The 27,232-nt window shown below is 42.3% G+C and overlaps 1 protein-coding gene across 1 annotated transcript in view; it reads right to left on the bottom strand.

The window, feature by feature from the left end:
* STK32A (serine/threonine kinase 32A) overlaps positions 1 to 27,232 on the bottom strand; it is a 132,316-nt gene that overhangs the window by 50,588 nt on the left and 54,496 nt on the right. Inside the window, exon 5 of the mRNA XM_055143263.1 lies at positions 23,719 to 23,892. Coding sequence (XP_054999238.1) covers positions 23,719 to 23,892 — 174 coding nt within the window. The remainder of the gene's footprint in view (positions 1 to 23,718; positions 23,893 to 27,232) is intronic.

Raw genomic sequence — 27,232 nt, 5'->3', positions numbered from 1 at the left:
AAAAACCACAGTCTCCTGGTTCTCTTCATATTGCAAAGTCCTCTCCTCAGCTTCAATTGTTGGCAAATTCTTAGTACAAGCATTAAATCTTTAGATTCTCTAGGACACAGTCTTATCTACAACTATACTCCATGTATGTTACGTATATATTATGTATAACATATAAGTTATATATGTATAATATCTCCAATCTTGACCCTGATATTTAATTACCACATACAACATTTTTTAAGTTTCCATACATATGATAGCATTGACAACATGATATACCTTTGAAGTCCATATCCACTGACAAAAACACAAAACAAACTTATTACAAAATCTTTTGCCACAGTATATTGGTCAATAATATAACCCATCTTCCAGTAGCTAGGAGGTCATACCCAAGGACTGCCTCCGGCGGTCAGTCAAGGGCCAACTGGCCAAGGGCCAAGGGCCAACATCCAGAGACTTTAAAACCAAGCTCCCAGAAGCACGCGACATCTTATGGCCTAGTTCTCCCTCTGGGAGAGCCTGGCAAGCTACTGAGAGTTTCCTGCCCACATGGGAGAGCCTCGCAAACTCCCCATTGCGTACTCATATGCCAAAACCAGTAAGAATGATGGGTTTCATTCCCCTGACCCTGAAAGAGCCTCCAATGCAGCACCATTGGAAAGGATGAGTAAAGAGAGACTTCTAAAATCTCAGGGCTAGGATGAATGGAGATATTACTGAGACCTCTCGAGAAATTCCATGACCAATGGGATGATGATGATGAATATTATCATAGTTAAAATAAAAAACTATATATATTTATATATATATTAATTCTTTTCTTTCTCTCAACTATTACGCTGGACCCATATCAAATATTGATAGCTATTTTAAAGGCATAATTATTTAATATAGAATTATTGAAAATTGAGCAGTTTACTTAAAATGAGTAATTAATAAATGATCCAGCAATCCTACTTCTAGGTATATACACCCTAAATTGAAAGGAGGTAGTTACACAAATAATTATAGACTTGTGTTCATAATACAACTATTCATAACAGTGAAGAGATTACACAACCCAAATATCGGTTAATGGCTGAATAGATAAAACAATGTAGTGCATATATATATACCACATATATATACTATATATATTATATATACCACATATATATACTATATATGTGATATATATATAATAGAACAATGTGGTATATATACATATATATGAAATATATATGCAATAATATATTCAATTTTTAAAAAAGAACATCCTTATTTGATCCTGGTAGCTCACTGTCCCCTGTTCAACTCCAGGAACAAACATTGAGTACAATACCACTAATACCACAGGCTGTGTCTAAATAAAAGTAAAATGACCCTAAATAAAAATTTAAATTTAAAAAATGAAATTCTGACATGCTACAATAAATAAGTTGACACTAAAGTAAGTGAAATATGCCAGAGGGAAACCGGGGACACTGGTGTTGAGAAATGTACACTGGTGAAGGGACGCGTGATAGAACATTGTATGACTAAAACCCAATCATGAACAACTTTGTAACTATGTACCTCACCATGATTCCATTAAAAAAAGTTTTAATGGTAAATTTCATACTATATATACTTGAATCTAATAAACATAGTAAACTAAACATATTGGTAAGTTACCTTAGCACAATCATTTCAGTTGAAATTACAATAGTACCGTGTTCTTGCTTCCCTCCTTGTCCTTTGATAATCCACTATCTACACTGAACCTGGTATTTATTGTGACACATATCTGCCTGCTTGATGTCATCCACTGGTTCCCAACCAGTTTAAATATGAATCATTAACCCCTGGTCTTACCTCTCCCTAATGTGCTCTGCTTTTGCATAGTCCTCAGGTAACTCTGTCTCCAGAGCAGTGGACACTGTTGGGTCTCCTGTGCATAGACTCACCCCCCTACCTACAAGCTCATTCTTCTGGCCTTTTGACTTAGATTTTAACTAATACACCTCAGGGTTCTTTCCTAGCCACTCATTTATAACAGTACCACACTCCATCCTTATCTGTCCATGTCTATCTTATTTTCAGCACAACACCTGCTACTATCATAGTTGGGATTCTTTTCCTCCACTCTGCCCCCATAAGAGTATGATTTCCAGAGAAAGGACTGGATTTTCAAGGCTATGACTCCCAAGATAGTGCTTTGGTAAACATTTGTCATAAAAAAGAGTGACTATGGTTCTTTAGCATCTCAAATTTCTAGAACAAATAAACTATGCATTTCTCTTTTTTTCCCCCTAAAAAGAAAGAGGGAAAAAGAACAAGGCCCTCAAAGAAGCCCTTAATTTATGAAGATGTATAATACTTATTGTTGGTCAGTGATAAGCTTCATATTTTCTATGAGAATAAACTCAAGTAATAGTAATAAAGAAGAGATATGTGCATAATTTGAGCTGATGGCTTTAGGGTGCAGATTCATGGGGGGTGGTAAATGTCATTCTAAGAATGCCCACATTTAGTAGATGTTTTTTGTGGCATCCAGTTTGAGGACAGAGGAAAGGCCAGGTCCTACCACATCAGCTGGTCCTGACCGTGGGTACTATAAATAGCAGCGAGGAAACCCAAAGCTCTGTCTGGCAGGGCTCATGGCGGAACTGATAGATCTGCCTTTCTCACTTGAATGACTGTACAAAACATTAGGAAACTTAATAGGCTAATTACATCCCTTCACGGCACCTCCCCTGGCATCAGGTTGCTCACCCTGTAATGCAATACGGGATATTGTGAGGCCAGGGAGGAGAAAAGCAGAGCAGGCGAGCCAGAACAGACTCCCATGACCCTGGGCTTCTGACAGATCAGTGTGGGTTCAATTCTCCCTTTGTTGTATAATGTTCTCTAAGATCAGGTCTTCTCCAATTTCTTGAGGATAATATTATATATATATAGTTATGTATGATTTAGGGTGGCACACTAAGGTTTTGGTCATGTAGACAGACCTGCATTAAGAAAAAAGTGAGAAGGAGGTGAGAAGTATGAAGAGAAACTGATCAAAACCAGCATCTAGAACAGGAGGTGGAGGTGAAAGGCTGCCAGCTTTTGGTTATAGAACAACCAAGACTCTCCCTCTTATCTCTTTGTTGCCAGCTAGGTGGTACCTTTTACACTTCCAGTTGAGTTATCATTAATATGTAACCTATTATTCATGTGTATCATCTAATGAGTCAATATTTGTATCTTTTGCCAAATGGCCACTCTGATAGATCTGGTTAATGTCCATCATTAACACACAGACATAGAATTTTTTAAAATTTATTTTTGTATTGAATCACTGTAAGATATAGTTACAAAGCTTTAGTGGTTGGGTTTTAGTCATACAATATTTTAGTCATACAATACAATATTTCAACACCCACCAGTAAACATTTACCGCCACCAATATACCCCGTATCCTGTCACCCACCTCCCAGCCTGCAACTATGGCAGGCACTTCCTGCCCCCTCTTTCTCTCTCCTCTCTGTCTATGTTTCTGTCTGTCTGTCTCTGTCTCTCTCTGTCTCTCTTTGTCTATGTCTCTGTCTCTCTCTCTCTCTCCCTTTCTCTCCTCTTGAGCATTGTAATTTGCATTACAGATACTGAGAGGCCATAATATTTGGTCCCTTACCCCTTTCAGCACACATCTCCCATGCAGAGCAACCCCTTCCAACCATTGCTGACATAGTGGTCCCTTCTCCATCCCAACTGCTCTCTCCCCTAACCTTTGAAAAAGGCTTCCAACCATGGACCATTCGTCCTGGTCCCTGTTTCTACTGTCCTTGGGTGTTCATCTCATAACAAGACATATAATCGTTTGACTGTTTTGGAGGAAGCCATTGAGACACAACTGATGAGGCTTGAGAGCTATTCCTGACTCTGTGTGCAGGGGATGTTCCTGGAGGAGCTTGGGAGACTAAGTGGTGCCAGGGATCAACGAGCGTCAACTGCGTGCAGGCAAGGACCTTAACCCCCAAATCTTCTCTTTTACTTTAGAGCTGATGCTTTTTTGTTCAACTCCAGCATTTCACAGAATTTATTCAATTCTGTGAAATGCTGGAGGGAAATGAAGTTACAGCAGTCATCAGAAAATTAAAGGAAATGAGAGCTCTAGGACACTACAGCGAGTGCTGCCAGTGAAACATACATGTATATTTATTTTTCACATTACTGGCTTTCATTTGTCATACCAATATATCGTCTTACTCCATTATATATTAATGAACAAGGTGGTGAGGATGTAGGCTGGAGCGATAGCACAGCAGTAGGGCAGAGCCAGGAGTAACCCCTGTGTATTGATGGGTGTGAATCAAAAAAGCAAAAAAAAAGAAAATAAGCAAGGTGCCAGCTAAGTGCAAAGCTTGGCAACCTATATATACATAATATATATATGTATATATATATTTTTTAATTAGCAGTATCTGTCTGCATTGACAAAGAATACTTTTATGTTCAGAGAGAAAAGTATCAAGAATGATCCATTCTGGACATGGACAGATACTTAAAGAGACTTGAGAAAAGTTTTCCAAACTGCTATACTTCCCACAACTAATATGAAAGGATTAAGCCATTATGTATATTCCAAACTGTTGCAAGCATATGGCAGGCATCTGATAGACAAGTGATCATTTATTCCTCACAACAGCTCTGTAATTTTGATCTTACATGTATTTTTGCAGTTGAAGAAGGGATTGTGCAGAGTTTAAATTGCTTATTCAAGGAGGTGTGACAAGTTGCAAACATAGTGGAGATCACATGACCCATGAGTATGAGATACAGTTTCTTTCTCTAATAGTGTATCTTTTTAGGAGAGAAAGGAGTACCTTTACATACAATGGACCGAGGTGAGTTTTATTACCCTTCAATTTTTTATAGCTCCTATGACAGACATATTTAAAAATCATGTAGCTCTTGTCCCCAACTGAATCCCATATTATGCATTCTCAATATAAAATTCTAATTCATTAAAATTCCAATTTTCATACAATTCCAATTCTATTGTTCCAGGAATATGAGTCACTCTTCTCCTGTCATTACAGATTCCCAACTGTATACAAGTGCAGTGAGAGGCAGGGTTCTATATACCACAGTTCTAGAAATTCTAGAGTTTTAAGTATCCCACAACCTTTGAAAACAAAATAATTAGATGGTAGTTTAGCATCCTCCAGTGTAGCATTTCCCAGAGCTCATTTAACAGTTTTCATTTTAATCCACAGAGAAGAAACCTACACCACATTTACACACTCTACAGGCAAGGAAGTAAAGATAAGGGCATTGAGGAACTGAATCAAATCAGTTACAGATACAGAATAAACTCAAATCTCCTGAATACAGAATAAACTTAAATCTTGGGTCTCACTCACCTCAAGGAGAGAGCACTGTAGCACTGTCATCCCATTGCTCATCGATTTGCTTGAGCAGTCACCATTAACTTCTCCATTGTGAGATTTGTTGTTACTATTTTTGGCATATTGGATACACCATGGGTAGCTTGCCAAGCTCTGCCGTGGGGGCAGGATACTCTTGGTAGTTTGCCGGGCTCTCCGAGATAGACAGAGGAATCAAACCTGGGTTGGCTGAGTACAAAGCAAATGCCCTACCCGTTGTGCTACCGCTCTAGTCCAATTAAGAAATGTACTCCTTAGGGGAAGGGAGCAAATCTACAAAGCAAGAGAAACCCAAGAAGGAACAAGATCAATTGTGGTCTGTGGGATAATAAAGATAAACTCTCAGGAGAGGCTACTTTTTTAATTAAGGAGAAAAGAAAATTAGCTGCATTCTGGCTCCAGAACTAATCATATCCTCCCTAACAGTAAGAAAAATAAACTTGCTACTTAAAAATGAAACAAATGAACTCTCCTAGGCACCAAGAGAATTTAAGAAAATTAAGTAGTGAGAATATCTGAGTCTTTCCAGAGCCAAAGGTGCCTCTGGTTGATTTTAGAAACTCTAGAAACAAACCAGTGAGGATTTGTCTACAAGACCTATGTCTGGCAAAATAACAATAAAAATAATGCACATTCTGGAACATTTGCTTTAAAATAAAAATACAGAATAGAACATAAAAATTGATTATATATTGTGAATATTATATGTATACAAATACATATTGTGTATTAGAAACTATGGAGGCAGGGAGATATTACAGTGGGTAAAGTGCTTACCTTGCACACTATGGATCTGAATTCTATCCCTACTACCTCATATAGTTTCCCTTAGCCCCGCCAAGAGTGATCCCTAAGGGCAAAGCCAAGAGTAATCCCTGAGCACTTGCCAGGTGTGAACCCCCAAACAAAGCAAAACATAATAATAAATGTTTCACATGTATCATTTCACTTAATCACCCCAGCCAAATTTTTCCTGGTGGTGTAAATATTATTTACTATCCTGCTCTTACAGATAATTATTTGGAGGTTTATTTATTTATTTTTAATTGAATTACCTTGAGATTCCTTCAGATGAGTCTCACCCATGAAGGGACTGGCAGAGGAACCCAGATATGCGGGACCCAGGGCTGAGATCTCCAAGCCTGCTTGGATTGGGACTGGGCCTTCTCCACCCAGATTCTTCATTTTCCAGTAGCTTGGCAGCCACACCAACTGTCCCCCAGCGCTGTGTAATCCCACCAATGGCCAACTATAAGACCAAGCTCCTGGAAGCATGCAACTGCTTTGCGCATCTAATAGCCTTGTTCTTCCTCTTGGAGAACCTGAAAAGCTACCAAGAGTCTATTGCCCACATGGGAGAGCCTTGCAAGCTCCCCATGGCGTATTCATATCCCAAATATAGTAAAAGATATATACATATCTCTTGGAGAGCCCAACAAGCTACCAAGAATATCCTGCCCACACAGCAGAGCCTGGCAAGCTACCCGTGGCATATTTGATGTGCCAAAAACAGTAACAATAGGTCTCATTCCCCTGAACCTGAAAGAGACTCCAATCATTTGGAAAGACGAGTAAGGAGAGGCTGCTATAATCTCAGGGCTGAGTGTAATAGAGATGTTAGTGGTGCTCGCTCAAGTAAATTGACGAACAACGGTATGACAGTGACAGTGACACCTTGAGATACAGTTACAAAGCTTTCATGTTTGAGTTTCAATCATACAATGATAAAACACCCATCCCTCCACCAGTGCAGATTTTCCATCACCAATGTCCCCAGTATATGCCCCCTTTCCAACCCTCACCTTTCCTTCAGGGCAGACAATTTCTCCCATAAACTCCCTCTACCTTTGGGCATTATGGTTTGCAATACAGGTACTGAGAGGTGAGCACGTTTGGTCCTTTATCTACTTTCAGCACACATCTCCCATCCTGAACAATCCCTCCAACCATTGTTGTCCTAGTGACCCCTTCTTTATTCCAGCTGCCTTCTCCCCCAGCTCATGAGACAGGCTTCCAACATGGGGCAATATTCCTGACCCTTGTGTCTACTGTTCTTGGGTGTCAGTCTCATATTATGTTATTTTATATTACATAAATGAATGTTATTTTATATTACATAAATGAATATTTACATAAATGAATTCTATGTCTGTCCCTCTCTTTCTGACACTTAGCATGATACTCTCCATGTCTAAATGGAAGTTAAAGAGCTTTTTAAGCTGGAAGCTACTGACAGTTTGAACACAGAGTCCTGAGTCTTTTAAAGCTCGTGAAGGAGAGGGTCACAGAACTGTCACGGGAGGGAGCATGTGGCTCCACTATCTAAAGGGGTCCAGACAGGGAAGGCCTGATGCTGGGGACAACCCTTCAGGGAAGAAGTTGAAGCTGTGCAGAGGACAGTGCGATGAAGAGAAAGTCAGCTGAGATGTTTCTGCAGGTACTGAAGCCAAAAGGGATTTGGAAGGTGATGTACTGGTCCAGTGGTTTAAATGGGCAAAGATGCCGGGCAATGGTAGTGTGTGAGGGCTGCGATGAACTAGGGTGATGTTAGAAAAGAGTCTTGTTCCAAGTGACAGAAAACGCAGCCTCCGTTTGCTATGTAGAGCACGGGAGCATGCATGGAGCACTCAGCCTTGAGAGAAGGCAGGACTCACTGGCTCTCACCTTCCCATCCGCTCTCCCCCGCTGTGTGCAGACCAGACCAGCAGGCAGGTTGGCCCTCTGATCAGCAATGCGCATTCAGTAAGAACTTCCCCAGAGTTCTGCTTATTGTAGATCCTATTGTTAAATTCATTTTACAAAGTAGAAAGAGTTATCTCAGAGTTTATTGATTTGTGCACAGTGATATGGCTTGCAACTTGATAAGAGCCCCAGCTCGGACCCTGATCTGACTATTCCCAAGCCCCTTGGAACCTCTCCACCCTGGCATATATTAAAGATACTGTTTTCCATATGGTTGCATTTTTTATGATAAATGTGTAGTTTTTATGGTAATGCATTCGGGTATATGAGAAAGAATGTAAATATTCCTCATATAAGCTATGCAAAAAAGATGGAGTAAAGGCAAATTGATATATGTATCAATATGAATAGCTCTAGTTTATTTAGCACTTTCTCTTGTATGTACATAGAATTTATCCTCACTTCAGCCTGCAATTTATGCATAATTACCTTTATTTAAAATAACATTTTACTAAGGCACCACTGTTTACAATACTATGCAAGTTTCAGGTATACAGCATTATTATTTAACATCTGTGTATACTTTAGCAGTATTACAAAATTTAATATGCCTATTTTATTAAGTTCTAAAGTACCTGCTTGTTTCAAAAGATACTTATTTGTTAATTTTTCATTACAAAAAAGCATGCACACTGGCTTGGAAGCTAGCCTCACATGCTGGGGGAAAGTCATCCCAGATAGAGAAGGGAACACCAAGTAAAATGTGATTGGAAATCCGAGCGGGGAGGGAGATGCACGCTGAAAGTAGACTAGAGACTAAACATGATGGCCACTCAATACCCCTATTTCAAACCACAACATCCAAAAGGAGAAAGAGAGAACAAATTGGAATGCTCTGCCACAGAGGCGGAGCGGGGTTGGGGGGACGGGATAGGGGGGTGGGAGAGATACTGGGTTCATAAGTGGTGGAGAATGGACACTGGTGGAGGGATGGGCTCTCGAACATTGCATAAAGGAAAAACAAGCACGAAAATGTGTGAATCTGTAACTGTACCCTCACTGTGACTCACTAATTAAAAAATAAGTAAATTATTTAAAAATAAATGAATAAAAAAGTAAAAAAAAACACAAAAGAGCATGCACACTAAATACTCATGTAAGTCAATGTTGTGTCACTAAAAAAAATCACAGAAAAAATGCATAATTGAAACGCACAGTTAAAAAAGATGAAACAAGTCTTTATGGGTCAATAAAACATTGTCAACTTTCTTGGCTAATTATCTTTACTTCACTGATAAATGAAAGACAGATATGCAAAGTAGCTTTCCATGGTGGTGGGCCAGTGTTACAACCCTCATTGTCTATTTACTGCACAGGCTGAACATCAGGCACAGTCTTGCTGTAGGCAGGCCTATGCCATAGCAATTAAGTCCTTAACATAGTTGAGCTGCAGATTATCTTCATGCTATCATCACAAAGTCTCTGAGATCAAGAGTGTAAGCATGCTTGACACTGTTTCTATGTTGTGACAATTCTATACAAGACTTCAGTATATGTTGATGACCCACAAATAGACTAGAAAGAAAACAGTAGCACCAGGTTTTTATTTTCTACAAAACTTTCCTACAACCCCCCCTTTTGATTTTCTAAAATACACATGTGCACCCTTTTAGTTTACTTGAACTAAAATATTACATTTCTTAGCATTACGGTGCTTTTTATTGCCAGTGAAAACACACTTAAAAATATTATCTCAATATCAAGAGCATCCTTTTCTGCCCTATCCTTGTTACTGAATTGCTTTGTGATTTTAAACCTATCTCTTGCTTTTCTGGGCCTGGTTTTATAATCTGTAACAGGGGTGATATGCCAGAGCCTATGAGCTAACTTCAGCATATTTTATGCTTTTATAAGGGCTGTGAGCTATAATTTTAGTTTTTCATAAAAAAAAAACTGGTTGGGAGTTCTTAAGAAATGCTTAGGGGCCCCCAGAATCACGCCTGGCAGTGCTCAGCCAACACTCAGAGCTGGATGACTCAATACTCTCAGACTCCATGATAGTTGAATAAGGGCCCAGAAACACTGGGGGTGGGGGGCATCAGGAACACACTTGCTGGTTACTGGGGGCCAAAATTGGGTCCCAGCTCATGCAAAGTATGCATTCCTGACCACTGGGCCATCTCCGTCCGTGGTTGCAGTTTTTATATTTATGACCAAAAAAAAAATAAAGGAAAAATATTGAGAGTTCATTAAATTATGTAAAAATAAAATTTCAATAATTTCATTAGAACATGGACATGATCATTTGTTTATATATTATTCCTGTCAATGACAGTATTAATGAACTATGACAGCGACTGCAGAGCCTGCAAAGGCAAAAATATTTGCTATCTAGTCTCTTCCCCCTATCCCCGAGGCGGGAGTGGGGGGAGGACATAGTACAGGAGTTAAGGCACTTTCCTTGCATGTAGCCAATCCCAGTTCAATCCCGAGGAAGAACAGCTTGTCCTCTGAGCACCACCAGGCATGATCCCTATGCACCCCTGGCTCCAGGAACAGGAACAGGAAGAGCCTCAAACCCTTCATTACATGATCCCTATGCACCACTGGCTATGATCCCAGAACAAAAAACGCTGATCCTTTATCTGCTGAATGAAAATGTTGGAGTAACCATCTCACCAGCTCTATCATGCACTAATATTTGAACTAGCAGGTGGAATCCAATTTCTATTTCCATCTTTCTTTTCTTACCACCCACTGTGAATGTTGTATCCTGATTTCTAAATGGAGAATTCAAATCTCTGTGCCTCTACCTGATTGGCTCTGTAGCCCAGATAAGGGGAAGATGGAGTTGGAGCATTGGTTAATCTTAGCAAAGTCATAAGGCTTCACCTGACTTCTCCCAAGCCTTCTTGAATCATTCTCACTGTCCCAACCACAAAGGTCTCTTTCTGCTCCTGGGCATCATAGCCTTCCACCTGCAAATGTCATTAACAGCCAGCTCTGCTTCAGTGCCAGGTAAGTGGCCACAGTCATAATACTGAATGCTCTTCCTTAGCTCTCTGTTCATTTCCCATGATGCACTACACATAATCTGGTTGTTTCTCTCTCTCTCTCTCTCTCTCTCTCTCTCTCTCTCTCTCTCTCTCTCTCTCTCTCTCTCCTCCCTCCCTCCCTCCCTCTCTTTTGTTCTCCCTCCTTCTCTCCCTCTCTTTCTCCCACACTCTCTTCTCCCTCTTTCCTTCTCTCTCCCTCCCTCTCTCTCTTCACTCCTCCTCAACAAAACTATAAACTCTAAGAGAACAGAAACCATATTTTCATTTTTCAAACTTTTAAGCACAGAGCTGTGCCTGGTGCATGACTGACTGATTCTAGGTGTTAATAAACAAAACTGAAACACTGAACTAAAATATATACCTGACAAAGTCAGATTTAATTTGGAGCAAGTCCTTGGTTGCATATTAACAAAATTCTTAACCTTATTAGAAGTTATTAGAGCTCAGCAAGGTTAGTTAAAGACTAATCTGTAAACAAGTAGCTCTTTGCCTTTTCAATAGGGATTTTCACAAATGAGAGGCCTTATATCAGAAGCCATTTCAAAACTCCCTTAGAAACTTCTGAAGCGTAATACAAAGACAGGTTCTCCTGTTTTCACAATATGTAATTCATGCTCATTCATTATTTGGTAGCTTGGGAGCAGGTGCTGAATAGAACAGATCAACCTGAGCTCCTCATTACTGCATTGCAGTTTTGTTTTTGAGGATCAAGTGGTTCTTCCACCTTGGGAGTTAGAAAAAGAGAATGTTCATTAGGGCTTGTGATCTACTGAAGAAAAGATTTACCAAAACAAAAAGAAAGGGCAAGTTTTTAACCACCATTCCACCAGGAAAAAAGTGTGAATGTGCTAAAAGGAAAATGCCAGCAGCTAGTGGGACACATTCAAGATAACTAATCAGATTGTCTATAATTAGCCTTGCTTTTATCATACCAAGTCTGCTGTTCGGATCAATGGTAATAGATTAGCTTCCCTTGCAGATACTTAAAATACCTTGAACTAAAGAAATATTTCATTTTAAATTTGGTTTTGGTTTTTGGGCCACACCCACTTTTGCTTAGGGTGTACTACTGGCAGAGGGAAGAGATTATATGGGGATCTAGGGATCCAACCCAGGTCAGAAAGGTTCAAGGCAGGTAGGTGCCGTACCTGCTGCACTATCTCTCTGGCCTTGAAATATTATTTAAAATGCCACAGCTATCTGATAATGGGAGTAAATTTCCTGGGAAGTAATAGTTCTGAAGTTGCAAAGGCCAACTTTGCATAAAACAGGAACTAAGGCTTGATAAGACCCCCACCTGACGCCAGCAACGGAACCTGAGAAGATCAGACCCCTCCTCATGAAGAAAATTCCTCGAATACCCTAGGACCTCTCCCTTAATCTGATTAATTTAAGCAATTCAGCCCAGAGAAGACTTCAGAACATTTCAGAGCAAGACATCCCGAGAAGATACTCTGAAAAAGCCACCTTGAACAAAGGAGGTGCATGTATATGCCGCCTGAGTCCATGTGCTGCTTGCGCCCACGTGGCTGAGCACATGTATTGCCCACATCTCCCCTCTTGAGATGTGTACTTTCATCCTTTCATATCTAGTGCTGAGATGTGTGTTGGGGGTCTCTCCGCCCTTGGAGAAGCCTGCATTCTCTCTTGAGCGCTCTACTCTCTTTCTCTCTCTCTCTCTGTCTCTCTCACTCTCCTCTCTCTCTCCCTCTCTCTCTCACACATTTTCTCTCACACTCTCCCTCTTTCTCTTCTCTCTCCCTCTCTCTCTCTATCTCTCTCTCTCATACTCTCTCTCTCCCTCCTTTCCTTCAAAAACCCTTAAAATAAAATCTCTTTTACTTCACTGCTCACCTATTTCTGAAATTCTTTTCTGTGAGGCGAGACAAGAACCCAGTAACCCTGGGTCTTGATTGGCAGAAGCAGATGGAGAGAAGTGACTGTATTTCTCCTCCCCTCTTCACATAAGCCACCCATGGGGCCCAACGACATGAAGGGGACCATACGGGATGCCTGGAATTGAACTGGGGTTGGCTGCAGGCAATACAAATGTCCTGTCTGCTGTACTATCTCTCTGGTCCCAGCACTAAATAGATGAACTAACCTTGAGTATAATTTTATAAAAGTACTAATATAGAGATTGCTCAAAGGGCTGGCACAGATACCTTGGATAATTGAGATCCTGAGTTCAATCCCTGCCTTGCATGGTTCTCCACACACCAGAGTATGACTCCAGTGGCTGCTGAGCACCACCTGGCTGCCTCTAGTGATGCCCAGAACTGCCAAATCTGAGCACTGTGGCATTTGGCCCTTACACCTGGAAGGCGTATTGCCAGGCACAGGCTCTAGACCCCTGAGGACTGCTGAGGAACAACCCCTCAATTTAAAAAGTGTAAAACTTAGAGCAGAGTCCTTGAAGCGGACTGACCTACTTTGAATCCTGCTTCAGTACAGGAACTAAATGATATTGTGCCAGTTACTTAACCCTGTCAGTGTCGCTGACAATCGAATGAGGGCATGTGTGTAAATTATTAAGGTGAGCCCAGTTCTTGGTATATGCACATTACAGGGTCACTCTTCCTTAAGTAAAAAGAAAATAAGTGAGTTGTAAAGCTGTAGCACAGTTCAAAGCTGTTGGTTAGCAGGAAAATGCAAACACTGTCAGGAATTGAAAAGCATTTCCCTTGGGTCACTCATTCCCACAGGCTTCAGAAAACTCAGGTGTCACTGTGCCAGCCACAGTCATTCCTCGGGAGCTCACCTGTCACTCAGTGATGACTAATGAAAATGATTACCTGGAGAAAGATTTTATTTTTTCCTGTAATGATCATGTCAGGAAAGAAAAACATGATTCCCAAACATACTAGGATGTGTGAGTCAGATAAAAAGGTGAACTCTCAGCTCAGATGATGAAGCCTGCTAGCAAATCTAACGCCTTGATTAAAGCATAGGTACTTTTGGTTCACAAGTGAACTGCAAACAAGACCTTGATTAGTAAGTGTGCTAATAGCTATTTGTCTCACTTCATCATCACCTGTTCTTCAGACAGATCATTTTAGTGGGCCTGCAGACTTCTGGGGGATGAGGGGAAAGAAAGCAGAAAAATGAGATCATACTTTGCAGAACATTCTCAGAAGGCTGCGGGAAATAATCCTATTGCTTAAGTGGGAAATAACCAGTCCTTATCCCTTGTTCCCACCTTCTTCCCTCTTTCCCGACTTTAAGTTTGGGGCTGTGTTTAGGTCACTGAAAAAACTGGTATAGGAGTCTATCATAGAACAACTTCTTTTTTCTTTTTTCTTTTACTTTCTGGGTCACACCTGGTGATGCACAGGGGATACTCCTGGCTCTGCATTCGGAAACCACTCCTGGCGGTGTTCAGGGGACCATATGGGATGCTGGGAATCGAACCCGGGTCGGCCTCGTGCAAGGCAATCGCCCTACCCGCTATGCTATCACTCCAGCCCCATAGAACAACTTCTTTAGAAGAAATTAGAGGGGGAGGTTGGGAGAGACTATACGGTCACCCCTGAGACCACCTGGTGTTCATGTCTTGTATAATCTCCAGTCCCTGCAAGTGAGCTGGATGTATAGCTAATGACTAAAGAACACTGTGTGATAAAGTGATGGGATGTCAAACACTTGACTATGTTAAGCTTTACCATTGTGATTATTTTTCTCTGCTCTAAACTCTGTCCTGCTAGCCTGCACTATCAGCCACACTCCTTGCTGAATTTGAACATACTAACTGCCCAGAGTGCTAAAACCACAGGAAAATCCCTTCTACCAATGTTCTCAAAAAACTTGGAAGTGGACCTTCGCCCAGTACAGCCTACAGAAGATAACTCCTTTCTGGCCATACTTTTTTTTTTTTCCACTCTTTGACTGCTTTTATTTTTCTTTTCTTTTTTTCAAGTGCTGGATTGTGTCATGTGACCATCCCAAAACTCAGAGCACCCTCTGGCCATCTTTGCCCTCTGTCACACAACTCGAAAACTGCCTCGATGGCCTTTTGCAATGGTTCCTCCAGGAAGCCTCGGTCTCAGTGAAGAAGTCCTTTCCTGGCACGCCAGTGCCCCTATGAGCCCCGTCCTCAGACATCCTTAACAAACAGGCGATCACACACGTGGTGTAACAAATAACACGAATAATAATTACACTAGTCATGATCAGAGGGGCACTGGCCAGATCCACACACGTCATAAGGTGGGCGGAGGGGGTGCTACCTTCCACTATAGGTCTCCGGGCTGTGCCCCCAAGCCTCTGTTCACCCCATGCCTCTTTTAGGAGTGGGGAGGACCAGGGGAATGAGACTTGAACGCCTAGATTTATGTTCAGAAGAGAAAGACACCCCCCCTCCCCGACAAAGGTTTTTATTTGGTGGTATTAAGGGACATATTCTAAGTGTCCCCCAACTCTAATGCCCCAGCTCTCTAGAACTTGCAGAGGGAAGTCACCTGATACCTAAGGCCCGGCCCCCGCTGCGTGCCAAGGTGAAGTACGTGGACATGGGGGCCTCGGAGGAGGCATCTTCCGTTCTCCGCTCCGCTCCGTCCACCAAGGAAAGGCGGACGGTCAGACGGAACTCGCTCTGAAGATCAGGAGTAGAAGGCAGGATGAAGAACAGGGCCAGAGAAGAGGCAGCGGGTTGGCACAGCCGCTCCGTGGAAGGCCGCTTGGCAAGCACACACCCGTTCCTGTTCAGTCGGGAGCAGGGAGAAGTTGCCGAGCTCTCCACGACACCTTCCCGAGGGCAGTCACATGCCGCCGCCCCTTCCCCGGCTGGACCGGGTGGGAGTCACGCCCTGGGGAAGAGAAACCTCCTCCATCCATCATCTCTCCAGCTCGGGCTGTGCATCAATCAGACTCATCGTCGCTGGCTCTGCTTAGAGAAATCGTCTTGCCGAAGGTTCTTTTCCCCTTCTCTCCTGTCCTCCTGCGGGCCCTTGCCTGCAGCCAGGCGGTCTGATGGCGAGGTATGGGTAGGCATGGACAGGAGGTTGACTCCTTGGCGTAGGCACTGTCCAGCTGGGAGGCAGAAGGGAAGACTTGTTCCCTGAAGCCCGCGCCTCCTCTAAGCCTCATCTCTTCACCACTGCTCTGGTGCCCTGGTTATCTGTTCCACAGCGAGAGGTATTTTTTTTTTTTTGTCCATAAAGTGCCCGTGGTAAGTGCTCAGAATTCATCTCTTGGCTGTGGCGGGTGCTGCGATTTCTCATTCCGTTGAGGCACAGTGAGTCCAGAGGAAGGTGGGGCAGGGTGGGGGGGAGGAACGCACGGGCCCCGCTAGTGACTTGGACAGACAGCCAACTCCTGCCCGTTCCCTCGCCTTCCAAACCAAGGGGCCCGTCCTGCCCGTCCTCTGTTCCAACTGGCCTTGTCAGCTGCCTTCCCCCCTCCCTCCCCACTGTATTATCCCCTCCCTGCTGCCAGTTACTGCTAGATTCCAAAAATAAAGATAAAAATAATTATAGACACTCTATTCCCTTGTTCTCCCCCCTCCCACCCTGAGCTTTGGGGCTTCAGAGCTCAAGTCTCCTCTCCAGAATTCCTTCCACCTCGGTCTGCCCCTCGCCCAGAGCAATGATTTGGATTCAGATGCCTGATCACCTTCAGCCTCCTCCTCCTGACCCCTCCAGCCCCTCCCCAGACCCGGGAGCCCTGGGGTCTGTCCACTTTCCCTTTCATTGACCTGAAGATAGAGGCTTCGAGCAGGGGCCTTCCACAGGTTCTTTGGTCTCTCTCGGCTGGGGAGAATTGGGGACTGCACAGACCCTACCCTCTGGCCACGCGTCTCCGCGGTCCGAGGGTGGGCCCGAAGGGTAGCTGAGCGGCTCTCGTTCAGATCCTGGATGCTGAGGGCTCGCTTTCTCTCCTCCCTCTCCCCCAGCCCCGACACCCTGACCCCTCAGTGTTCTGGGACCACTGGAATTCAGCTCAACCCGTTTGGCTCAGGAAGATCGGGTGATTATGGGTGAGAAACTTCCGTGTGTCTGGCCATACTTTTATTGCAGCTTTGCCTGGTCCAGAGTCCTGACCTTAAGAAAATATGAGATAGTATACGCTAGCTAAAGTCACTGAGTTTGAGGCAGTTTGATGCATAGGGAAGAAAAAAGACAGCAATGAAGAGAGACAGTATATGAGCCCATGGACCATGGACAGCCATGTATGGTGGTTAGAAAGTCGCTGAAGACATTATCCACAGTAATCTTGACTGTCAAGAGCACCCAAGAATCAAATGTCTGTAATGAACTCATTTGTTTGGTTAGTCCTTAATTTTCCCAGTAACCACCTAACTTAGATTGAGTGTTTAAATAATGTGTGTGTGTCGGGGGTGGGGGAGAGAAATAGCTTTTGAATGAATGTTTGTGCAAGCACCATTATTCCTCAGTTCTTTTCTTTACAATCAAGATTTAGCTTCCGATAGGAAAGTAGACGTCTTAAAAGCATCAGTCCAAGAGGGGTTTAAAAGGATTAATTCCTATAAGCATTTCACAGAGGCCCTGAGAGGAACTTGTATATTTGCTACTGTTTCTGCAGCTATAGCAAGAAAGATAAAGGTGATGAATAAAATTTCCATTTTGTGTTTTTTTGACAATTTTTCTTTTATTCCCTCAACATTTCCATGTTCCATTCTGCAAGACTCTTTTTGTACGACAATTATTAGCACAGATTGCCTAATTAGATAGTGATCTTATTCCTATGGGGATTTAGAAAACACTGAGTTATAACATATTGGAGTTGGGTAATCCTTAGAAAGGGAAAAACAATCAAACATCTATTCAAATGATATTTTGATAAAATGATTTACTGTTTAACTTTTCTATGCAATTTTCCTCATTGGTTTACTACCATAATAGATCTGTTTTTATGTCTGGCAATAAAGTGAATACAAATTCATCTTGGTCTGTAGTAATTATATTATTCACCAGAGAAAATTGACATCAACAAATCAAGTGGTACTATCCCCATAGGAAGGATTATGATTTTACTTTCCTTATTTTTTAAATACAAACAAGTACATTGCTCACATTTTAAAATCTTCAGTCTAAAATCTGATTAAAAGTCATAACAGAGGGTACTAAGCTAGAAATTGGGCATAATTTGGAAATGAATGCTAATTCCCAAGCTGTATTCACAGAAAAACATTTGACTTCTTGATTAACAAGAGCATTGTCTAATTGTAACAATTCACAAGTAATGTTTATTATGCAATTTAGAGTTTCAAGGAACTATGGAAAAGATTCAAAAACTAAGGAAAGTCAGTTTAATATTCTACCTTATTTATAAAATGCCAAAAAAAATGAAGTCTGTGGATTAAACATTTTACAACAAAAATAGCACAAAACCCCATTGATGTCTTGCTTGGAATTTATGCCAAAAAACAGGACTAATGGTGCCAAAAATTAACTAAGCTAGACATGGTTGGGAAGGAAAGTCAAATTGTACAAAAAATTAAAGCCAGTTCATAGGGAGATCACAGAGTACTACCACTCTTTTATTTCACTTTACAGGCACTGGGAATAATTTTTTTTTGCTCTGATGAATTTAAATACTTTTTTAAACCTTCTAAGTACTAAGAAAATAATTTTTATTATCCCAAACTCTCATCTTTTCTGAAGTACTTAAGTCTATTTCAAGCAGCTTCCATCCTTAGGCTGTTCTCTGTCATCTGATTGGTCAGTTAATCCCATATGTATTGCCCTGACCTGTGTCAGACTGTATAACCTGAGTGCAGTGGGGCAGCCCTGACCTGGGTCCTCATTGCAGGCCGGAGGAGCAAGACACAGCTGGAATTGGACATTTCCATTAAGGGATGTCTCACCTCCTTATTATCCAGGAGACCTTGGACAAGTTACTTAATCTTTTTGAATCAGAGTTTCGACTGTAGAATGGGGACTTATAACATCATCAACCTCCTGGGGTTTGGGGAAGATGGAGTGAAATAATTCACTAAAGCTCAGAAAGCCTCCTACACATCACCAAATAGATTTACAGGCTGCTGTGGGTACTTAAGAAATCAACTAGCATGACCAGAGGCAAAATGCCTTTCCCAAACTGAAATGAAGAAGTCACATATTTTATAGCCGCAGTTTTAATGCAGATGGTCTTCCCTTATTTGGGGAACCTGCTGTATTTTGTGAATTCTGTATTTTGTAACTCAGCATGTGTCTTACAATCCTATCTTCTAAATAACTGAAAGAGGCTTTGTTCTGTTATTTAGATTCAATCAAATCCATCATGACTTTGCATGTTCTTTTGAAGAAATGAATCTTATAAAGAGAACTGCAGTTCTCAGAATCCTATCTCTCTTCCTCTGCTATTGGTGTTTTATCTCTGCCCAACATGCTCAGTCTGAGTACCATTGTTAACATTTTCTACATGCTTGAGACAAAGGGATACTTGAAACCATTTCAAATTACTTAGTGCCCTGAATGCTGAAAGTTCGCGTGGTTAGAGTTCCCTTAGAATGGAGATGTTTACAGACATGCCTTGTCTCACTGTGCTTTGCTTTATAGCACTTTGCAGATAATGTGTTATTTTTTAATAAAACCCTCTGCTACAAAAAGATTAGGATTTCTAAAATCTGAGGTCTTTAGCAATTTTTTTAGCAGTTTCTTTTTTTCTAGTACCAGGGATCAAACCCAAAGCTTTATACATGTGAAGTATGTGTTCCACATCCCCATTCTATTTTAAAATGAAGTATGTACATTATTATATAGACATACTGCTATTGCATACTTAATAGACCACAGACAAATATAACTGTAGCTTTTACATGTACTGAGAAACCAAACACTTGATGGAACCTACCTTATTATGATATTAGCTTTTTGTGACAGTCTAGAACTGAACCTGCAATATCTCCCAAGAATTCCTATATTTGGCTCATACTATCTTGTAAAGTTTTAATGAAATTGAGATGTGTCTTATTATTTCCTAAACAGTTTTGAGTTTTGAGTTTTGCTTATCATTTTCAGGAAGACCCTGGTTTGGATGATAAATGGTTAATCAACAAGAACAAGAAGACTAGGTAGGTCTGACACTTTGGACCTTAATGCTCTGTATTTCAGTTTGCCATGTTATTTGTAAATCTGAGCTTTAGGTTCATCAGTTATTCCTATGTTTTAGGCAGAGTTCATGCCTTTATATTTCTGCTGCATGCTGTTTTTACAATTGAAAGAGAAGCACACATGGCCCTACGCACATGGAGTTTACAGTTTAGTAGGAAGAACCTACATTAATTAATTACACATTAAAAACGCACAAAATCCTCAGGAAAGCTATATGATGCTCTGTCAATAAAATATAATATGAAAGGGGACAGAAGATAGCACAACAGATATGGAAGATTCATGTTTGATCCATATGGTCCTCCATGTCCACCAGTAGAGATCCCTAAGTGTAGAGCCAGGAGTAAGCCCTGAGCACCACTAGATGCTTCCTCATACCCCAATATATACATGTATATATATGTATGTATATATATGTATATATATGAGTGTGTTTGTGTATGTATGTACATATACCTCAGAGACTGGGCCCTACGCAAATAGGATGAGAATGCTGTTTGGGTATCCCAAAGAGGAATCAAAAGAGCTATGCTAGGAGTATCACATCTCACTCAAGTGAGAGAAGGAATCCGGAGTTCCGACCTCCGTCAACCATCAAGAATCAGGGATGCTGTCTCGTTTGCCAAGTCATCAAAAATCAGATGGGCCGGACATGTAATGTGATTCAGATATGACCGCTGGACTAGAGCTGTTATTGACTGGATTCCACGGGACGTCAAAAGACCGTGTGGATGCCCACCAACAAGATGGTCATACTTCTTCCTTAAAACCCTGAATGAACGGTTTGAGGCTCTTCGTGTTCCTGGAGTGAGCAGATATCATTGGGCTACACTAGCACACGACAGGGACAAATGGAGACCTTTCTGGTGCCCGCTCGAGCAAATCGAAGATCAACGGGAAGACAAGTGATACAAGTGATGTATGTACACACACACACACACACACACACACACACACACACACACACACATGCACATGGAGATATAAGTCAGGGAGCCAGTCAGCAGCAATAGAAATACTTCTGAATTGGTGTTTGATTCCAAGAGGATAACACTTGGTTTAACACAGTTCATAGTATCCCTGTGTATTCACTTGTTTGTCAAGATGAATGGACATTTCAGTGAAAAAGATCTTTCTGGGGCTGGAGTGATAGCACAGTGGGTAGGGTGTTTGCCTTGCACGCGGCCAACCTGGGTTCGATTCCTAGCATTCAATATGGTCCCTGGAACACTGCCAGGAGTAATTCCTGAGTGCATGAGCCAGGAGTAATCCCTGTGCATGGCCGGATGTGATGCAAAAACAAACAAACAAAAAAGCAAGAGTAAAAGGACAACAGTGTTGCCTTACTGACTTCTGAGATTTAGTAAGCCAGCAAGTAAGAAACACTGAGGATGGAGAATTGGGAGAGTGTGAACATTCGTGAAGGCTTGAGAGGGACATCGCAGATATAAACACAAGTTCTCTCCCAAAAGTATCAAGAAACACCAAAAACCAATGTGGGAGAAGATTGTGTTCAAACAAGAGTTGAGTTACCAAAAGAACCAAGAGTATAAATTTACTTAAGAGATGAACTGGTCAGCGTTCATTTGTTGTTCCAAAAGCACATTTCCATGCAAGTACGCCCTTCCAAGGACAGATCATTATTCTTTATGTAACAATTCTTACAATATTATTTTTACATAACAACTACTTAGTCACTCACAAAAGGATCAGTCTATGGTGCCTGCAGAGAGAATCTATCAATTGACATATCTGTCCACAGGTTTGCTACTCATCAAAGTAAATTCCAGAGAAGCACCAACTAATCATTGTTAGATTTTTATCTAGTCTGTCTTTACTAAAGGCGACAAAATAAAAAACTTGGAAAATTCTTCAACAATGAGAGTAGCAGTCACATGTGTGGACTTTTAATGATGTGAAATCAATTAACACATGTGTTTCATATGTGTGTTAACACAAGTTGCTGTAACAGAAGGAATTTTGACTGTGGGATCAGAGAGGTCTGGCTCTAAATCTGGCAATACCATCTGACAGTCACTTATCCATGGAAAATCTATGAGCTACAGTTTCCTCATCTTTCTAATGAGGGTTTCAGGATAAAATATGGATTCCTCTTTATATTTAGAGAATTTAGAATAACAGATAATAAATGACAGTTCTCAGCGGAAGTAAGTTGCTTCAATAGTAGTTAGGTTCAAATTAATCATCCTTCATTGAATCTTACTTCCTTCCCTTAGTTGTCATAGCTGCAATAATTGTTGAAAGTACAATTGGTTGCTATCCACCAGTCCACTAGTTGTGGAGTCAGGGGTCCCCAACAACAGTCAATGGGGGGCTGGAGTGACAGTACAGTGAGGAGGGTATTTGCCTTTCATGCGGCCGACCTGGGTTCAATCCCCAGAATCCCATATGGTCCCCTGAGCACTGCCAGGAGTAATTCCTGAGTGCAGAGCCAGGAGTAGCCCCTGACATTGCTGGGTGTGACCCTCCCCTACAAAAAAAAAACAAAAAATAGTCGCTGGGATGATGACAATAGGTATGTGAAGTAGTGTTGGGAATTCGACTAGTGGTCTCACCAGGCTCAAGATTGCAAGATAGGTCCTCTTGCTATATCGAATGCACCACGGGTAGCTTGCCAGGCTCTGCCGGGCGGGCAAGATACTCTCGGTAGCTTGCCGGGCTCTCCGAAAAGGGCGGAGGTATCGAACATGGGTCGGCCGCGTGAAAGGCGAACGGATCCAAATCCTTTCATTTTGTAAATATAAAAAATACTTTTTATTGCCTAGCATTAGAAAAAAGTAACACAATAATACAGCATCACCCCTCCTGAGTTCCAGAGTCACCCATGCCACAGGTTCCAAATCCTTGTAAATCAAATGATAAGTTAAATCACCATTTTTCAGGTTTAATCCTAGCCTAACTCTATGTGTTCTGATCACTTGTCACAAGTTATTATAGAAATCCAGTGAAATGCTCCGTGGGAAGTCATTATAATCAGCAATACTCTTACTAATAACAAGTATCGTCCCTTCGTCTCAATCTGGTTTAGAGCTATCTTATTTACTGGTCTTAACACAAGTGCCCAAGGGAAGAAGATACAGGCTTTAATGGACTTATTTGCAGTCCACACACCTGAAACAGAGCGAAGGACAGGCAGTGGTTTCGGCTCACATTTCTCCCCCACAAGACCCCATTTCCAATTTTAATCACGCCCATTCTATTTCTGTCTCTTTGTTTCCTTTCTCCACTTCTGTTATATTTACAAGATCTCTCCAAATCACCTTCTCTCTTCTTTTTTCTAGACCTGACTGCCAAAGAGCATTGATATTCACTGATCCTGACTAAGTACAATCTTGCTCACTTGAAGCTCAGTGCCTTTTTACCTGCAGAACGCCAACAGTGACCCAATCTCCAGGGCCTGTTGTGTGAGCTAAATGAAAATTTAATATCTGGTGAAGACTGCCTTGTTGAAGCTGCAGCTGAGTGCTCTCCCAGGCCCGCAACCCCCTCTGTGTCCCCCACCTGTGAATGATGCGCTGACTCTGCAGGTAGTCCAAGGCCAGGGCCAGCTCACAGATGAAGAGCTTCACAGTGTCTTCCTGGAAGCGCACGTTCTGCTGCAGGTGATAACGCAGGTCCCCGCCCAGCAGGAGGTCCACCACCATGAACATGTCCTCCTCATCCTGGAAGGAGTACCTGCAAGAGAATTGGGAATAACAGCACATCAATCACAGCCACACCCTAGAGATTCCAAGAGGCAGGCACATCACAGGTTAAAGCACCACGTTCCTGAGCTAAGCGCTCAAGCTTAGGAAGTAGATGGCCCATCCTGAGTGCTAGAATCCCAGGAAGTTTTCGCAGAAGAAAAATGGGGATAATAAGAATATCTACCACATCTGATCACAATAAAGGCGAAATGGGATAAAGCTAGTATTTCATGGCATGCCTGGCACATAGAAAGTCTGCATTCATTGTTTACTGACAAAGCTGTAAAACCAAGAGAGAAAGAAAATCCCATGTAGGTACTTTTCATCCCCGATCACATCCTAGCCACACAGTTGCAGGAAGTACTTAATATAGGAGTTATAAGGATTTCTTGAGTCATTCTCCTGTCCATTTTGCTACACTAAAAACTTCATTACCAGGAACGTCATAACAAATCTGTTTTGTACTAATGGAAAGAAAAAGATCATCATCATCATCATCATCATCATCATCATCATCATCATCATCATCATCCCGTTGATTGTCAAATTTCTTGAGCAATCTCAGTAACATCTCCATTCATCTAAGCCCTAAAACTGGAGAGTCTTACAGGGTCAGGGGAATGAGACCCAGCTTGTTACTGGTTTTGGCATATTAATACACCATAGGATCCTTGCGAGGCTCTCCCATGTGGGCAGGAAACTCCCAGTAGTTTGCCAGGATCTCCCAGAGGGAGAAGTAGCCTATAAGATGGCCACACACTTCCAGGAGCTGGCTTTTAAGTCTCTGGATGCTGGCCGTTGACAGGATTACACGCGCCGGGGGTGGGAGGGGGTGCAGAGGCAGTCCCTGGGTGTGACCACCTAGCTACTGGGAAATGGGAAATCTGGGCAGAGCAGGCCCAGTCCCGATCCGAGCAGCCTTGGAGGTCTCAGCCCCGGGTCCCACACACCTGGGTTCCTCTGCCAGTTCCTTTATGCATGAGGAAAGAAAAAGATATAGGGCCAGAAAGATTGTACAGTGGTTAAGGTGCTTGCTGGCCTTGCATGCACCTGAACCTAAGCTGGTTCAATCCTCAGTCCCCTCCCAAAAAGCTCTGCCAAGAGTGATCCCTGAGCACAAAGTCAGAAGTAAACCCTGAGAACTCCTGGGTGTGGTCCGAAACAAAAAAAAAAAGAAAAAAGGAGAGAAAGATCTAAAGAGAGTGATAAAGAAGTGTGTAGTGCAAGGAAGTAATTCACTCAGATTTGGGGAGTAAGGGACAGAACAGAGTGAGAATACAAGAGTTGAGTTCAACCCTGGAGTTAAATGTCAATGGATGGCAACAATAACAGCTACAGAATAAAGCTAATATCACCAATGTTTCTTTTTCTTTCATCTTTTGGGACTCCAGCTAAGCAGTGCTCAGGGGCCCCAGGGAATTTTCCTGGAGATAGCCAATCAGGCTGGATGGCTCAGGGCTGGGATCTGAGTGTCAGGGATTTGAACCAGGGCGGTGGTTCCTATGCTTTGCCCCTGAACCCTGTGATATTTCCACAGTCCCTCAAATGACAAGTCACTTACATGGAACAGACTCCAAAGGCTTCACAGGCCATGGCTCTTTGTTCCCAGCACCCAGAGCCCACCAAGCAGCAGGGCAGCCTTGGGTTCTAGCACTGAAACACCAGTTCCATCGGTCAAGAATCACTTGGAGTCAAGGTGAGCTCTGGGGGCTGACTTGGACCCCTCTTTCCCTCAAAACAAACAGAAGACCTCAGAGGGAAAACATGGCATATGCTTAGCATAGGCCTGGGCATGAAATATGAGCCCACATGTGTGCGGTAAAGAACGTGGTTTGGTTTTGTTGGACCCTCCCTGCCGCCACCTCCAAAGCCACCCCCAAAGATGATGGCAACTTTGAGAAGGCAAAGGGCAAAGGTAGGTGCTGGCTCATGAGGTTTCTATTCTTTCTTTTTTTTTTTTTTTTTTTTGGCATTTTGGGTCACCTCTAAAGATACTCAAAGGTTACTGCTGGCTTTGCATTCAGGAATCACTCCTGGCAGTGCTCTGGGGACCTTATGGGACACCGGGGATCTAACCCCAGTCAGTCACATGCAAGGCAAATGCCCTACCCACTGTACCATCACTCTGGCCCCCTGGCTCATGAGTTTTTGAGTGTGAAGGAGACTGTGGGTTGCCAGATGCAGCATGTATGAGCCAAAGTGTTGCCGATGTGAGTTTTATACTTGAAGGAACATGGAGTAGAAAGATCAGAAGAGGAAATGAGACACAGGAGAGCAGCTCTGGCCTCCTCTGCTTACAGAGAACCTGTAAAAATGCATTCCTCCTGATCCAATTTATTTTCCTTCCTCAAAGCACAGCTTTTTGTAGCCACACTGTTTTGACATGTCTCTTTTTACATAATGTCACTGAGATCACCTTTTCAATTTTTATCTGAATCAAGTAAATTAGTGCATGCACCCAGAGCCCAGGGAGGCAAACCAAACCCAAGTGACCAAGTGACTCAGGAAATAAGCCCAAAATACCAACAATGGGAGAAACACACTTGGTACATGTGTTTTCTTTATAATGATCCTGTGTAAAAGCAGAAGCAGGAAACTCACAAACAAAAGAGGGTGGAGAAATCCAATGAAGCATTAATCTGAGGAGGGAGGGAAAGTCTAATGAAGACTAATGATCCCTGATGCTTGCTTGTTCAATAACTACAATTTTGTTTACTGCTGAAGTCTGATTTGCAAAGAAGAGATCAGAACTGAAGCCCAGGGCAATGTAGACAAACCAGGAGGTGCTTTGTCACAATCTCACAAAGGCCTCCTGGGTGTTGTCTTTTAGGAACTCACATCATCACTGCTATGCAGTGACTGGCTGACTCAACTCTGCTCCGGACCTCACAGCAGCTGAAAAGGTGCTGGGCCACTGGGCCACAATCCACCCCGTGGAACAATCACAAATTACATTTGGTAATGTACAGATAGTATGATGTGGGGTCTGGTCGTGGTGTGCCATAAGCTAATAAAACAGAAAGACTGACAGCTCATGGCATGTGAAGGAGTCATTTGGGGACAGCTGAAAAAGTGGGGTGCAGGTAGTGAAGAAGAACCCGAAAGGGAAGAAGAGAGAACTAAACAAACTAACGGAACTAACCTGAGTGCCAAGGGAAACAAATTCTGCAGACGGGACAAGCATAGAGCAGAATGACCTAAGTCCAGCTTGGCGCAGGAGACACAGTTGAGACAGGGGTTTCATTCAATTTGCCCTGGATGGACAAACATTTTACTGGGACATGGATAGGCTATTTTTCTCCCAAAAGCACAGGTGCCAGGCGTGGCAA

This window comes from Sorex araneus, chromosome 6, assembly GCF_027595985.1.
Source record: "Sorex araneus isolate mSorAra2 chromosome 6, mSorAra2.pri, whole genome shotgun sequence".
Lineage (NCBI taxonomy): Eukaryota > Metazoa > Chordata > Mammalia > Eulipotyphla > Soricidae > Sorex > Sorex araneus.
The sequence above is the reverse complement of the archived record's forward strand: the minus strand, read 5'-3'. Positions and strand labels throughout refer to the sequence as shown.